This window comes from Oncorhynchus keta, chromosome 19, assembly GCF_023373465.1.
Source record: "Oncorhynchus keta strain PuntledgeMale-10-30-2019 chromosome 19, Oket_V2, whole genome shotgun sequence".
NCBI classification, from domain to species: Eukaryota; Metazoa; Chordata; class Actinopteri; order Salmoniformes; family Salmonidae; genus Oncorhynchus; species Oncorhynchus keta.
This window is the reverse complement of record NC_068439.1, coordinates 67,698,854-67,714,760: the sequence shown is the minus strand read 5'-3', so window position 1 is coordinate 67,714,760 and position 15,907 is coordinate 67,698,854. Positions and strand designations below refer to the sequence as shown.

Genomic DNA, 15,907 nt, shown 5'->3' with positions numbered 1-15,907 from the left:
CGCATACATCCCTTCTAGTTACATCCGGTTGTAAAATGGGAACACACATTGGAACAGGAAGACTGATAACTGCTGAGGAACATTCTGGAATTTCCTTGCCATAAAAAGGCCTACATTAAAACAACTTTTAAAAACAATGTCCTTTATTTTGCAAAAATTGTGCGTTTGCAGCAAGCTGTGAAAACTGAGACCATCAAACCAAAGTAACCTCACAAAATTGCTACTGAATCAACAAAGAACCCACTACTCATATCTCATGAATAAGAGTTTATAACTTAATCACAATGTGGAGTAGGCCACAGAACATGACACTGTCCAAGTATGAACCCTACAATACAATACTTTTTTTATTACATGGGCACCCCCTTCCATAATAAATCAATCTATTTACACATGAATTACATTTCAAATGTATTAAACGTCTCTCAAACATCCCTTTAATTCACATCTTCATCAACATTAGTGACAAGTAAATAATGGCATCCTGATTATTCACTCTTTCATGAAATGTCCCAGCAATGCATTTATATTTAAACTATAGGTCTTGGCAGGATATCCCCACACTGAACACAGAGATACATTCACTGGTCATTGCAAACTGCAGGCCTCACTTGATACACACTGGAGGATTACATATCATGACATATTGGGGCACACATGGAAGACAAAAACAAGTTAAATATATTGAATGATTTCCACTCTTGGAACAGGATTGACAAACATACAGAACATTTGTTTATATAAATGTCAAATTAAAGAGTAGAGTAGCTTGATACTTGCAGAGAGATGCACAACTGGTAAGTGACAACTTACTAGCATTTAGAACCAGTTTTGTAACTGGGATCAGTTGTATGTGAACATGTAGCCTTATGACTCAACATACAGGGATGAAGCCCTTAAATAAAAGTAATTTGTCAATAATCATTCATTAATTTGCAGGCCAAATATCATAGCTATCAGTCATAACTATAAAGCAGGAATCCTTAATGGGGAAACAGCCACGTCCATTTGAGATATTACAACAAAGAAGTTACTGCAAACAACAAACACCGTTTTCTCCCCTCGGACATCATTGCACACGCAATAGTGGAGCACAATATGTAGATTCATTTTTTTACTATGCTGATGCTCCGCAGTTTGGAAAAAACGATAACAACGATGGTGGGGTGGCCAGTGGTGCCGTTTCCCCATACTGCAGATTTCATCTTTAATGTGATTAGTAAATGTGTATTGAGATTGAAATATGCTGTCACAAATTATGTTTTTATTGTTACGACCTTGGTGTTTATAACACTGATTACCACCTCCACAAGGACGCCATATTTTTGGAGCAGTGGTAACATGTCTAGCTCTGGACCCAAGGGTACTGGGTTCAAATGGCAGGTTATCATTTATTGTCATGAATCTTGCCCTGGAGGCAGCTCTGCAGAGTGGTGACTAGCTGGCACAGCCAGAAAATCTGATTTAAACCTAACCTTAAAGGGATACTTCGGGATTTTGGCAGTGTGGCCCTTTATTTACTTCTGCAGAGGCAGATTAACTTGTGGATACCATTTTATGCCTCATTGCCAAAATCCCCAAGTATCCCTTTAACCACAACTGCTAATCCTACTGCTTAACTCTAACCAAATATCCAATTGTCTTAATTAATATATAGCCAATTTTGACATCTAGCGGAAATCACTCATTTCTGCCTCCAGGACAAGATTCATGACAATAAACGTCAACATGCATTCAAATCATACCTCATGCTTCTCCCTCATTTCATTACAGTATGTAGAACTCCAAATATTGCAGTTTCATCTGGACGAGGACAACAATAATTAATACACTTGGCTGATGGCTGTTGTGTTTAAAGACCAGGAATAATGCATATTCGTCCTAGATATCTTTGATCTTCTTTGCATCCTCCGTCTTTGGTGGTATGATCTTAACCTCGAAGGGGATGAAATGCTCCAGAAGTGCTTTAGTATCTTTCAAGTCAAGAGAGTACTCCAGGGCAACCTTGTCCAATGTCCATGTTTGGGGAGCATTCTTATGACTGTTGAGAGCTTGGAGGGCCTCAATAATAGACAGTTTGCCTTTAGGGACATCAATGATCTCAACAATACCATAGGGGTCCCCAGGTAGGCAGGAAATTAGAGGCCTGCGCTCCTCTTTCTCCTCAGTCACCTCCTTTGGCGCCTATTAGGATCAAACAGAGTAGGGTTATAATCAAGCACAGATAAAGGCCTAGCTATCAAATAATCCATCACTGAAATTAAAATGTAATAGTCATTATTTAGGCTCACCTCTGTAGGATCCTTTGATTCCACATAAACCGACTTCAGGAACCCCAGTAGAGGGTCGTTTCTCTTGTGGATGGCATCAGAGATCTCAGTAACTGAAGGAAACAGAATCAGCCCGAGCATGGAGGTAGAGGGTGAACCCTAGTGATGGATGGGGAATTTGCATACTGACACACTAGGAATCTTTGCTGGTAAAGTTACATAGATAGCTAGCTATGTGCTTGCAACATAATTGGAAAACTGATAGTCACCACACATTCACCCACACTTAAACCTTGGTTTCAAATTAGTTAACTAAGCTGTACGAAACACCACCCAGTACAGAGTAAGCTTTACTAGCTACCTAACGTTACTTGCTAGCCTGGCAGGCGTACCTGACTTTGATGACCCTCGGATTTGAGTTAGCTAAGTACTGTCTGGAGCTAGTCAACAGTACGTCATTGCAATGACATAAAGTCCTATGTATGTACTCACTCTGTGTACTCTGAACAGGATCAATGTGGGTCTGATGTCGAGGTGCCGCTTCAGGTTTTGCCTTCCCGATCTCACGATGTACCCGGTTTTCTAAATTAAAATTCCTAAACAACCGTGCAACGCGTGCCCCCATTTTTGGCATAATCAACCCTGGGAACGGTGAAGTTCGTCCAACAATTTTAACGGAGAGCGAGAAAGTTATATCATGGTAGCTGGAAATTCCACAGCGAACCCGTGTGGCCCGGAGAACATCAAGCATCTTGGTTCCACATTCATTATTTCACTGGAGACACACTTACCAGCAGGTGGTAGCAGATCCTTGGAGTCATTTCAGTACAGTAACCTACAGTGTAGGTAGACAAGCAGGCAGAGGATGGAAACAGTATGATGCCTCTGGAAAAGGCTATAAGGACACGCAGGCGCCTGACGACAAAACCGATATTTAATTTATAAAACATTAGGTTAAGGTTTGGGTTAGGGTCAGGGTTATGGGTTTGGTTAAGGTTAGGGTTAAGGCTCCGTTTTAGGCTTTTGCTAGTTGGTTTAAGTGCCAGCTGTGTCCTTAGTCTCCCAGCCTCTTTGGTGTAGGCGGCCTATAGTTCAGTGTTTGTTCTAGTATTAGTGAGTGTGAGTGACACTTCTGGAGGCACTGTAGGCCTATGACCAAAGAGGACTGGTTATTGTAGTAAGGTAACACTAGAGTCATACAGGTTTTTAGTCTTTTTACTTTGTAGAAAAACATATATAGCAGGTTTTACCTTCATAAATGCAATAAATATAAAATCTGTATTTGTTAGTTTATGTATAGGTTAAGTTTGAGTGAGTCTGACTTGGGTTTGAGTTATATGGGAGCCATGAAGGTGTTGTATATCTCTTGAATAGTTTAACCAACCAAGTCACCTTTACATATGTGAACACTACAGAGCACATCTGGCAAGGATCAACTGGCAAGGACAAATACCACATTTCAAAATACCATAGCATACATTATTCGAAACACATACATTCTTTTGCTGAAATGACATTGACTTGGGCGCCACTACTCACACTCATAGGAACTGTCAGGTGAAGTAGCATTTGAGCAATGTTGGAAATGTTTCAAAGGTGATGGTTTACGTAAAATATGATTTTGGCCTGGCTGTCACACTACCGACGAAATGTTTCTGACGGTCTGATCACCTCTGAATGCAGGCATTGAGATTAATGATGGACTCATTGTCTTGTAACTCAAATTATTATCTAAGTAACTCAATTCAAGTTTATTACACATCATCACAACATTTGAGACAGAAGAGACACATTTGAGATCTTGCGTAAAACTCTTTATTGAAAAAAAACTGGTGAAATTTGTTATTTAATGAGATGGCAAAACAATGAATTCTGATTGTTGCTTGTTGCGTGCATTCCCTGACCAAAAGCTGCTACTTGATTGTCATAAGTGCTTTCATAATCTCGGTATCCAGAGACAAATCTCTGCGCTGTCACAAAAGGCTAGGGCTTCCATTACTCATAGTTTAGTTAAATTCATTGGCAAGATACAGCACGATTAGGCAATAGTGGTATAGTGTATTGAGCACCACACTCACCTAATCAAACTGAATTCAACTAGTGGCAACACTGTCATGGGTTGTAGCTCCTCCCACTTGCAGGCTGAGGAGTCACGTGTCTAGATTCTAGACCAGGGTTCCGCTACTGGCAGACCACAGGTGGTTTTATTTGGCTCCCCAAGTCTTCTGAGCAACATTTTCATTGTTGGACATAAAAAATGGTAAAAACACCAGGAAATCAGCTATAAGTGATTTTAATTTGGGAAATCTGTCCCCAAGTATACGTGATCATATACAAATGTAAGCAAGGTATGAAATAATACTTTTTTTGTAAAATATTATGTACATTTGGGCTTCTTGCGGTCAATTTACAGTCTACAAATTATTTGTAAGTGTGTTCTGGCCCCCCGACCATCCACTCAAGAAACAATCGGCCCGCGGCTGAATCTAGTTGATGATCCCTGCTCTAGGCCATAATATTGACTTGCACATGTTCAGGACACGTCTGGGAATGTGTCTATCTTACAGACAGAGAGAGAAAGACTCCTACAAAGATAGTTGGACAGAGCCCACCCTCACATGTACAGAACACGTCAAAGGAACTAAAGACTTGTTTGCATGTCTCTCCTTGTTATCTGTGTGACTGAGTAACAGTGAGTAAATGTTGATAGCTGCATCCTCTTCCTACAACCAACCTCCTGATCTGAGGAAAACTTGATCATACACACACTAAATTGAGGACAGATACAGGTAACTGCCAAAATAAAGGAAACACCAACATAAAGTGTCTTAATAGGGCGTTGGGCCAACACGAGACAGAACAGCTTCAATGCACATTGGCATAGATTCTACAAGTGTCTGGAACTCTATTGGAGGGATGTGATGCCATTCTTCCACAAGAAATTAAATCATTTGGTGTTTTGTTGATGATGGTGGTGGAAAACGCTGTCTTAGACATCACTCCACAATCTCCCATAAGTGTTCAATTGGCTAATTGAAAAGCTGTTCAAAAGAGACATTCTATTCCTTTTTTTTGTACTCCCTGACGAAGGCCATGCAGCCGAAATGTGTCGGTTTTTAAAAACGTTGTTTCTATTGAACATGCCATACTAATAAAGGCATTTTAATAAATTATATGAAGAGTGCCTTGGTCCTCCTTTCTTTTTGATGACCAACTTACCCCTTTTGCCTAAGGAGCACCTTCTATCTACCAAAATGTACTATTGTGTACCTTAGTAGCGCTTCCCTTCCTCCTCTTTCTACGTCTTCAATTGGGTTGAGATGTGGTGACTAAGACATTTCATGCTCATCAAACCATTCAGTGATCACCCGTGCCCTGTGGATGGGAGCACTGTTATCCTACAGGGCTATAGCCATGGTAACCAAAATATAGTCCCGCAAAGCATTTTTATACATGACCCTGAGCATTATGGGATGTTAATTGCTTAATTAACTCAGGAACCACACCTGTGTGGAAGCACCTGCTTTCAATACAATTTGTATGCCTCATTTACTCAAGTGTTTCCATTATTTTTGTAGTTACCTGTATGTCTGTATACATACAGTATGTACAGGTTAAGGACTATTTACATATTTCCTGAAAATCTCCTCCACCAAAACCCACCGAAAATCTACCCCTCTCCTAGTATTTAGTTCTCCCTTCCCTAACAATCCCATATTTAGCAGAGTAGCGGTTTCCTCCTTACCAAGGTACATATCCCATCAAAATAACACAAAAACCCTCATCCCTGTTATGCCGCCTGTAGACCCATTAGAATAGACAGTAACAACAATAAACATGGGCAGTAAATGACAAATGTTTCAAAATAATGCCACATTATAAAATCAGGAGGTTCAAGTGTGTAATTATATTAGGTGGGTTTTGTAATGGAAAATCAACGCTAGCATAATGGAATGGCCTTCACCAACATACTGTTGACAAACATTTGAGAGCATGAAAGTAAATCTATTACAGAAGTCAAATTAATATTCAAAAGTGTATTAATCTAAATGGAATAGATAGACATTACATGGACCCTGACAGCTATAGAACAATATCACAAGACTTAAATCGGGATGACAATGTTTTTTGTTTTGCAGTTAAGCCAATTTGGTGGAATGCAATAGTATCAAGCTGCAGTTATAGACACAGAGAGGACCACCGCCTGTCACCTGAAGTAACATATTTCTACTGTTTTATATCTGCAAAGTCCCCACATTCATCAGGCAAATGCAAATACACAATGACAATAACATTGCACATCTGTGCATATTGTTCCATTTTCATTGCAAAGAGTAGAAAATAACACAAAAATATATCTTGTTTGAACATACAGTACCAGTCAAAAGTTTGGACACTCATTGGACACTCATTCCAGGGTTTTTCTTTATTTTGACTATTTTCTACATTGTAGAATAATAGTGAAGACATCAAAACTATGAAATAACGCATATGGAATCATGTAGTAACCAAAAATGTGTTAAACAAATCAAAATATATTTTATATTTGAGATTCTTCAAAGTAGCCAGCCTTTGCCTTGATGACAACTTTGCACACTCTTGGCATTCTCTCAACCAGCTTCATGAGGTAGTCACCTGGAATGCATTTCAATTAACAGGTGTGCCTTGTTAAAAGTTCATTTGTGGAAGTTCTTTCCTTCTTAATGAGTTTGAGCCCATCAGTTGTGTTGTGACAAGGTAGGGGTGGTATACAGAAGATAGCGATATTTGGTAAAATACCAAGTCCATCATCAAGAACAGCTTGAGCAAAGAGAAACGACAGTCCATCATTACTTTCAGACATGAAGGTCAGTCAATACGGAACATTTCAAAAACTTTGAAAGTTTCTTCAAGTGCAGTCACAAAAACCATCAAGCGCTTTGATGAAACAGGCTCTCATGAGGACCACCACAGGAAAAGAAGACCCAGAGTTACCTCTGCTGCAGAGGATAAGTTCATTAGAGTTAACTGCACGCCAAATTGCAGCCCTAATAAATGCTTCTCAGAGTTCAAGTAACAGACACATCTCAACAGGCCTTCATGGTCGAATTGCTGCGATGAAAACACTACTAAAGGACACCAATTAGAACAAGAGACTTGCTTGGCCAAGAAACACCCGCAATGGATATTAGACCAGTGGAAATCTGTCTTTTGGTCTGACGAGTCCAAATGTGAGATTTTTGGTTCCAACGGCAGTGTCTTTGTGAGACACAGAGTACAGTAGGTGAACGGATGATCTCTGCATATGTGGTTCCCACCGTGAAGCATGGAGGAGGAGGTGTGATAGTGTGGGGGTGCATTGCTGGTGAAACTGTCTGTGATTTATTTATAATTCAAGGCACACTTAACCAGCATGGCTACCACAGCATTCTGCAGCGATACGCCATCCCATCTGGTTTGCGCTTAGTGGGACTATCAGTTGTTTTTCAACAGGACATTGACCCAAAACACACCTCCAGGCTGTGTAAGGGCTATTTGACCAAGGAAAGTGATGGAGTGCTGCATCAGATGACCTGGCCTCCACAATCACCTGACCTTTCTATATTATTTATGACTTAGACTGCATGTCAAAACGTACACAGAAAGAGGCAGAGACATCTGCATTTTAGTGGCTAGTCTTGGAGATCTTTGATATGAGTCAGGGGGTCTAATCTAAAAACGGTACATGACAAAGTTTATACAGACTCCATTCTCAAGCTCCACAGAAGCTTAGGATCTCAGAGGTGGTCTGGCTTAATATCGTCAAGTCTATCAATTCCTATTTGGAATGAATGATTTCCTGGACAACCATCAGGTAGATTTGGCTCAGACTGAGGTGTATGGTGCATTTTAATCACCCATAGCGAACTACAATAGTTCAATAGGTCTGTCTGTACATTGACATTCCCCGTCGTTGCACCGTAATGATGTCAACACTGTGTTCGAGAGCAGGATGAGTAGAGGCAGAGTAAAATGAAGCTGTCGATGAGGAGAATGCCATAGAAACACCTTTGGGTGTGTAGACTTCTGCCTCTCTGGAAGCGTGTCAATAACACAGCCAGTAGCAGGAAGAAGGTGGCTATGTTTAAGATTAGGAATAGTCTGATATAAGGGGCTACGTTTGACAGACTGTCACTCTTGGCTGTTGCCGACATGTGGACCTCCTTGAACTTGCGACCCTTCACAAAGGCACCCTTTCTGCCTTTATTTGAGTCTCCATAATCCATAAAGGCCCTGGAGTCTCCATCCTCCTCTGAGCTCTCCTCAATAATCCGCTTTGTGCTCTTCGATCTCTGTTTCTTCTCACTCACCTCGATCTGTGCAAATATGTCAGGCAGGCTCTCTGAGAGCTCGTTCCCAAGGTTCCCCAAGGCTTTCTTGGCCCCCTTTCCTTTGCCCTGTTTCTTAGTCAGAGCAAACATTTTCTCGATAGCCTCCTCTGTCTTCTTCTTGTCTGAGAACTGTAGGAGGCGCTCAGCTGCCTTGCGGAAGCTGGCCGTGTTGAGTACCCTGCCCAGAATGTGTCTCTCCAGCTGCTGGAAAACAGGCTTGGCATGCTGGAGGTTGTCCTCTACTACGTTGACATACTCCTCCACCTCCTCTGGCGTGTCGTTCAGCACTCCTGCTGCTTTCTCAAACACAATCTTCTTCTGGTCCACCAGTACCATGGCGAACAGAGGCTTGTTGGTCACCTCTCCTGTCAGAAGGTAGATGGTGTAGGTGTGCTCGTTGGTGGCCAGGTAAATGTCCACCCTATTAGCATCAGCACGCAGGCTAAAGCTCTGCACGTCCACCCCCGGCCCAAAGAAGATATAGGCCACCCTGGTGTGTGGATACCTCAGTGGCATTGTCACATTCACATAGTTAGAGCCATTATAGGGGTAACCACGTGGATAGTTCCAGTACCCCAATACCCCTTTTTCACTGAAGCCCGTGTCATCCATCCAGAACATTTTATACGGGTCTTCACCATGTCTGACAAAGGCTCCATGCACACCATCTATTTTGGTTTCCTGAAAGGACAGGTCCGTGTTGTGGAAGAAGGCACTCATGGCCCTGGTTGGGCTGTCTGTCTCCAGATGGACATGATCCACTAGGACCAGCAGCTGGGGGTGCAGGAGCAGCAGGTTCCTCTGGAAGCTCCTGATCTTCAGGTCAGGGTTGTAGGCCGACTGGCCCTCCCCACGGATGAACACCATCCCCTGCCTCTCGAGAGCCGCCTCCACCCTGCCCTGGGCGTCCGCCGCCAGCCCCACCTTGTACTTCAGCCACTTGGAGTCACAGGCCTCGGTGACCTGACCTTCCCATGGCTTGAAGCAGCTCCCTGAGACAGCTGGGGAGAACAGCACTGCATTGTTGAGGAAGGTATACTTGGGCCCGTACAGAGCCTCAGTGATAAAAGGAACACCGTTAGGGGCGAACGTGAAGCTGTTCTGGTCAGGGTGCTCATGGCCAGCATTAAAGTTCCGCCACCCTTTGATCCAGTCTTTGTACTTGTTCCTGTGAACAATGTCAAATATGGCCCGTCCACCCAGCTTCCCCGACTTGAAAGAGAGGAAGGTGTGGTTGGTGTCTGCAGGTAAAGCACTTCCATACGTGACGACCCCCCAGTCCTCAAAGTAGTGGAGTTGGGATGTACCGAAGTCTGCAGGAGCCCTGGGAGTCAGGCTTGGATCATACCTGCAGAATTGAAAAACAACAACATATTCATTTCATACATACAAATTAAGTTTGCTCAAAATGCTATTTAACATTCAGAATGGTGTAAATGATTTAATTATCAGTATGATAATAAACTTTAGGCCTAAATCCATACAATACAGCATATTTAACAGTAAAACTAAACCAACAGACAAGAGCGAAAGAGAGAGAGAGAGAGAGAGAGAGTGAGTGACTCAGTCTCACCAGATGAACTCTGTGTGCAGTGTGCACCATCTCTGTCCCTTCCCGGCCTGTCCTGGCCCCTCCAACACCCGGTTCTGATGGATCAGTTCAGCCAGCCAATTCCCACTGCCGTTCCTCATCACGTATCGGTCCAGGAACACCAGCTGGCTCTCAGGCCCGTAGAACCAATTGTAGTTGGAATCTGCTACGGCTACAGTCCTCTGGAACCCTGGTGAGATGGAACAGGCCAGGGCCAATATCCATATGGATTATTTTACAGTTAAAATATAGGAGGAGGCAACTGCAATAGTGGCTTTTCATACTGGTTTGTTAGGGAAATATTGAATGTTATTATCATAAAACTCTTCCAAATTTGAAGTGACCGCTACATACTGATCAGTCCAAGGTCCAGTTTGGTTGTACAAACAATATACCTTCTTATGATTCCATCTTGAGTAGTCTACAAAATGTAAGAAATATGGTACATGTTGTATACATATACAGTGCATTCAGAAACTATTCATACCCTTTGACTTTTTCTACATTTTGATGTGTTACAGCCTGAATTCAAAATGTATTAAATATTTTTTTCCCTCACCCATCTAGAGACAATACCCCAAAATTACAAAGTGAAAACATGTTTTTTGCTAAATTATTGAAAATTAAATACAGTATCTAATTTACATAAGTATTCACACCCTTGAGTCAATACATGTTAGAATCACCATTGACAGTGATAACAGCTGAGTCTTTCTGGTTAAGTGTCTAAGAGCTTTCCACACCTGGTTTGTACAATATTTGCACATAATTATTTAAAAAATTCTTCAAACTGTGAAAACAGCCATTTTCAAGTCTTGACATTTATTTTCAAGACGATTTAAGTCAAAACTGTAACTAGGCTACTCAGGAATAAGGACAATAACCAAAACACAAGACCAATTATAAAATGGGTGGTTCGAGCCCTGAATGCTGATTGGCTGACAGCCGTGATATATCACGGGTATACCATGGGTATGATATAGAGCTGTTCTTATGCACGTAGCAATGTGGAGTTCCTGGACACAGCCCTTAGCCGTGGTATATTGGCCATATATCACAAATCCCTGAGGTGCCTTATTGCTATTCCTTATTGCTATTATAAACTGGTTACCAATGTAATTAGAACAGTAAATATAAATATTTTATCATACCGATGGTATACCCGTGATATACCACGGCTGTCAGCCAATCAGCATTCAGGGTTCGAACCACCCATTTTATAATTGGTCTTGTGTTATAGGTTATTGTCCTACTAAAAGGTGAATTTAATCTCCAAGTGTCTGGTGTCTGGTGGAAAGATGACTGAACAATGTTTTCCTCTAGGATTTTGCCTGTGCTATTTATCTTGGAAAACTCCTCAGTCCTTAACGATTACAAGCATACCCATAACATGATGCAGCCACCACTATGCTAAAAAATGTGGAGAGTGGTACTCAGTAATGTGTTGTATTGGATTTGCTCCAAACATAACACATTGTATTCAGGACAAAAAGTGAATTGCTTTGCCACATTTGTTTCAGTATTACTTTAGTGCCTTGTTGCAAACAGGATGCATGTTTTGGAATATTTTTTATTCTGTACAGTTTTCCTTCTTTTCGCTCTATCAATTAGGTTAGTATTGTGGAGTAACTACAGCATTGTTGATCCATCCTCAGTTTTCTCCTATCATGGCCATTAAACTCTGTAACTGTTTTAAAGTCACCATGGTGAAATCCCTGAGCGGTTTCCTTCCTCTCCGGCAACTGAGTTAGGAAGGACGCCTGTATCTTTGTTGTCATGACTTCCGCCGAAGTCGGCCATTTTCCTTGTTCGGGTGGTGTTCGGCGGTCGACGTCACCGGCTTTCTAGTCACCATCGATCCATGTTTCAGTTTCGTTTTGTTTTGTCTGTATTACACACACACCTGGTTTCTATTACATATCACGTTCCTTATTTAACCCTCTGGCATACATTCCTGTTCTGTCCGTGATTGTTTATGTTGTTAGTGGTTGTGTTTTGTGCTAGTGTTTTTTGTATGTTCCTATTTGGAATTTTGCTTGATATTTTGAGTAAACTCAGTTATGTTAATACCTGTGTCCTGCGCCTGACTCCGCTATAACTCTGCACCCAATCGCTGACATTTGTATTGACTGGGTGTATTGATACACCATCCAAAGTGTAATTAATTACTTCACAGGCAGATGTGTCATTAATTACTCAAAGGAATATTCAATGTCTGCTTTTTTACCCATCTACCAACAGGTCTTTGCTAGGCACTGGAAAACCTCCATGGTCTTTGTGGATGAATCTGGGTTTGAAATTCACTGCTCGACGAAGCGACCTTACAGATAATTGTATGTGTGTGGTACAGAGATCAGGTAGTTCTTCAAAAATCATGTTAAACACTATTATTGCTAAATGTTTACTCCTGAACTTATTTAGGCTTGCCATAACAAATTATGTTTTTAGAAATGTTTACAAATTAATTTAAAAAATGAAATGCTGAAATGTCTTGAGTCAATTACTATTCAAACTTTATGTGTAAGGACAGACTACTAGTCTAGTCTAGTGATGTTTAATAAATAATGTACATGAAACAAAACCCGGACAGCGTCTGGACAGGGGAAACATAACGACATTAATGCTGACACTGGGATCAAACCGAGAAACAGACAGATATAGAAGGGAGAATCAACAAAGGAATGGAGTCCAGGTGCATACAAATACGCGCTGGTGCGCGTAACGATGGTGACAGGTGTGCGTAATGATGGGCAGCCTGGCGCTCAGGAAGGGGGAGCAGGCAGGACATATTGACTGAAGACATTACAGCTTTGAATTTTTAAATTCATTTTGTTAACATTTCTACAAACATTATTCCACTTTGACATTATGGGTTATTATGTGTAGGCCAGTGACACAAAATGTATATTTAATAACATTTTTATTCAGACTGTAACACAACAACATGTTTAAAAAAGTCAAGGGTTTTGAATACTTTCTAAAGGCATTGTAGAATCTTAATTTAAGGCAGTTTGCTACAGCAGGAAAATAATCCTGCAGCAACAGGAAATGTGAATTATTATGTGGATTATAAATATCAATTATTATGTGGATTATTATACATTTGTATAAACACTTAGAAGCCTTTATTAAACCTCAAATACACTGTAAATCTTACATATGTAGCTTCAACAGAATTTTAGCATTTTTAACACAAATGTAAAAAATGCATGGCATGCCATGTCCTAAAAGGGAAAGAGAAACTACAGGCCCTGTTGAAATTAGCATCTCCCTAGCTTTATTGCTGAAGCCATTTCCCCAAAACACACGGTTCCCATAAATTTAGCTTACTCTCAGGATCTAAGAAGAATGTCAGTTTGGCATTAAAAGGTATATTAAAATCTAGCAACCAGTAGTAAATATTTAACCACAATAAATTGTTTATAAGTCAAAAACAACAATAGCAATAACCAAAATCAGACAGTGCACTGTCACACCCTGATCTGTTTCACCTGTCTTGTGCTTGTCTCCACCCCCTACCAGGTGTCTCCCAGTTATCTCCCAGTTATCTCCTGTGTATTTATACCTGTGTTTTCTGTTTGTCTGTGCCAGTTTGTCTTGTCTTGTCAGGTCTTACCAGCGTGTTTCCTGGTTCGCCTGCTCTCAACTTTGTTTTTCTAGTCTTCCCGGATCTGACCTATCTGCATGTCCTGAGCCTGCCTGCCATTCTGTCCCTGTTTGACCCAGCCTTGGATTACGAACCTCGACCCTTTGTAAAATACTTTGGTGTAAAGTACTTAAAGTTGAAGTCGGAAGTTTACATACAATTAGGTTGAAGTCAGTAAACTCATTTTTCAACCACTCCACAAATGTATTGTGAACAAACTAAAGTTTTGGCAAGTCGGTTAGGACATCTACTTTGTGCATGACACAAGTAATGTTTCCAATAATTGTTTCCAGGCAGATTATTTCACTTATAATTCACTGTATCACAATTCCAGTGGGTCAGAAGATTACATACGTTAAGTTGTCTATACCTTTAAACAGCTTGGGCTTGGAAAATTCCATAAAATGCTTTACAAACTTCTGATAGGCTAATTGACATAATTTGAGTCAATTGGAGGTGTACCTGTGGATGTATTTCAATGCCTACCTTCAAACTCAGTGCCTCTTTGCTTGACATCATGGGAAAATTAAAATAAATCAGACAAGATATTAGAAACAAATTGTGGACCTCCACAAATCTGGTTCATCCTTGGGAGCAATTTCAAAACACCCGAAGGTACCACGTTCATCTGTACAAACAATAGTATGCAAGTATTAACACCATGGGACCACAAAGACCTCAAACCGCTCAGGAAGGAGATGTGTTCTGTCTCCTAGAGATGAACGTACTTTGCGAAAAGTGCAAATCAATGTGCGAATCAAATCAATGTGCGAAAAGTGCAAATCAATACCAGAACAACAGCAAAGGACCATGTCAAGATGCTGGAGGAAACAGGTACTAAAGTAACTCTATCCACAGTAAAACGAGTCCTATATCAACATAACTTGATTGGCCGCTCAGCAAGGAAGAAGCCACTGCTCCAAAACTACCATAAAAAAGACAGACTACGGTTTGCAACTGCACATGGGGACAAAGATCGTACTTTTTGGAGAAATGTCATCTGGTCTGAAGAAACAAAAATAGAACTGTTTGGCCATAATGACCATTGTTATGTTTGGAGGAAAAATGGGGAGGCTTGCAATCTGAATAACACCATCCCAACCGTGAAACACTGGGGTGGCAGTATCATGTTGTGGGGGTGCTTTGCTGCAGGAGGGACTGGAGCACTTCACAAACTAGATGGCATCATGAAGTTGAAAAATTATGTGGATATATTGAAGCAACATCTCAAGACATCAGTCAGGACGTTAAGGCTTGGTCACAAATGGGTCTTCCAAATGGTCAGTGACCCCAAGCATACTTCCAAAGTTGTTGCAAAATGGCAAAAACGTCAAGGTATTGGAGTGGCCATCACAAAGCCCTGACCTCAATCCGATAGAAAATGTGTGGCCAGAACTGAAAAAGCGTGTACGAGAAGGAAGGCTACTTGAAACATTTGACCCAAGTTAAACAATTTAAAAGCTATGCTACCCAATACTAATTGAGTGTATATAAATGTCTGACCCATTGGGAATGTGATGAAAGAAATAAAATCTCAAATAAATAATGCTCTCTACTATTATTCTGACATGAGATGGCAGACGGAAGGGAGGTTGTTGCGGCAGGTGCTGCTTCTCCTCCAGATGCTCTTATTTTGTCTAAAACATCCGGTGTACGCCGACCCCAGCTAAGTAACTCCAGTAACTAAAGATTTAAAGCGCAATTCTGTGTTTTATCTCCAGTACATTGCCATGATTGTCAGTCATGTAGCTGCTCTACTGATAATCTCCGTGCGTCCTTGCTGGGATGACACAATCAATCTACTGCCGGAGAATATCAACACCAAACACATTGGTTCACCGTTCCACAGGAGCGGACAGTACACAGCATACCATAATGTTCTGAATAATGGCCAAGTCTACCTCACTCCCTATTCCACTGAACCGCTTAGGCGTAACAAACACAAGTCCAACATTTATCGGAAACTGTTAAAATACCTGTTCACTACCCTCCTGCTCTCCGGGGATGTGCAACTCAATCCTGGGCCTAACATCACCGAGCCAGCGATACT

At 41.2% G+C, this 15,907-nt stretch overlaps 2 protein-coding genes across 5 annotated transcripts in view; both read right to left on the bottom strand.

Annotated features, from left to right (window-relative positions):
* Nucleotides 1-122: 122 nt before the first annotated feature.
* LOC118398752 (NADH dehydrogenase [ubiquinone] 1 alpha subcomplex assembly factor 4-like) lies at nt 123-2,987 on the bottom strand. Its single transcript, XM_035794414.2, has 3 exons — nt 2,763-2,987; nt 2,292-2,383; nt 123-2,184 (listed from the first exon to the last, which is right to left on the bottom strand). Exons 1-3 carry the CDS (start codon nt 2,902-2,904, stop codon nt 1,882-1,884), a joined length of 537 nt encoding a protein of 178 aa, XP_035650307.1. The 5' UTR covers nt 2,905-2,987; the 3' UTR covers nt 123-1,881.
* A 1,082-nt stretch (nt 2,988-4,069) lies between these two features.
* Nucleotides 4,070-15,907, bottom strand: part of LOC118398749 (dermatan-sulfate epimerase-like) — a 31,962-nt gene continuing 20,124 nt past the window's right edge. For all 4 annotated transcript variants that reach the window (XM_035794405.2, XM_035794407.2, XM_035794408.2 and 1 more), the window contains 2 exons: nt 10,194-10,401; nt 4,070-9,968 (listed from right to left, as the gene is read on the bottom strand). In XM_035794405.2, the coding sequence (XP_035650298.1) occupies nt 8,219-9,968; nt 10,194-10,401 (1,958 nt within the window). In that variant the 3' untranslated portion in view covers nt 4,070-8,218. The remainder of the gene's footprint in view (nt 9,969-10,193; nt 10,402-15,907) is intronic.

Excerpts from the sequence above, each read along its gene's own strand:
- LOC118398752 (XM_035794414.2), bottom strand. The coding sequence starts at position 2,904 with ATGCCAAAAATGGGGGCACGCGTTGCACGGTTGTTTAGGAATTTTAAT. Across the intron at positions 2,384-2,762 it reads TCCTGTTCAGAGTACACAGA|TTACTGAGATCTCTGATGCC; the intron begins GTGAGTACATAC and ends TGTTTCCTTCAG. Across the intron at positions 2,185-2,291 it reads AATCAAAGGATCCTACAGAG|GCGCCAAAGGAGGTGACTGA; the intron begins GTGAGCCTAAAT and ends TGATCCTAATAG.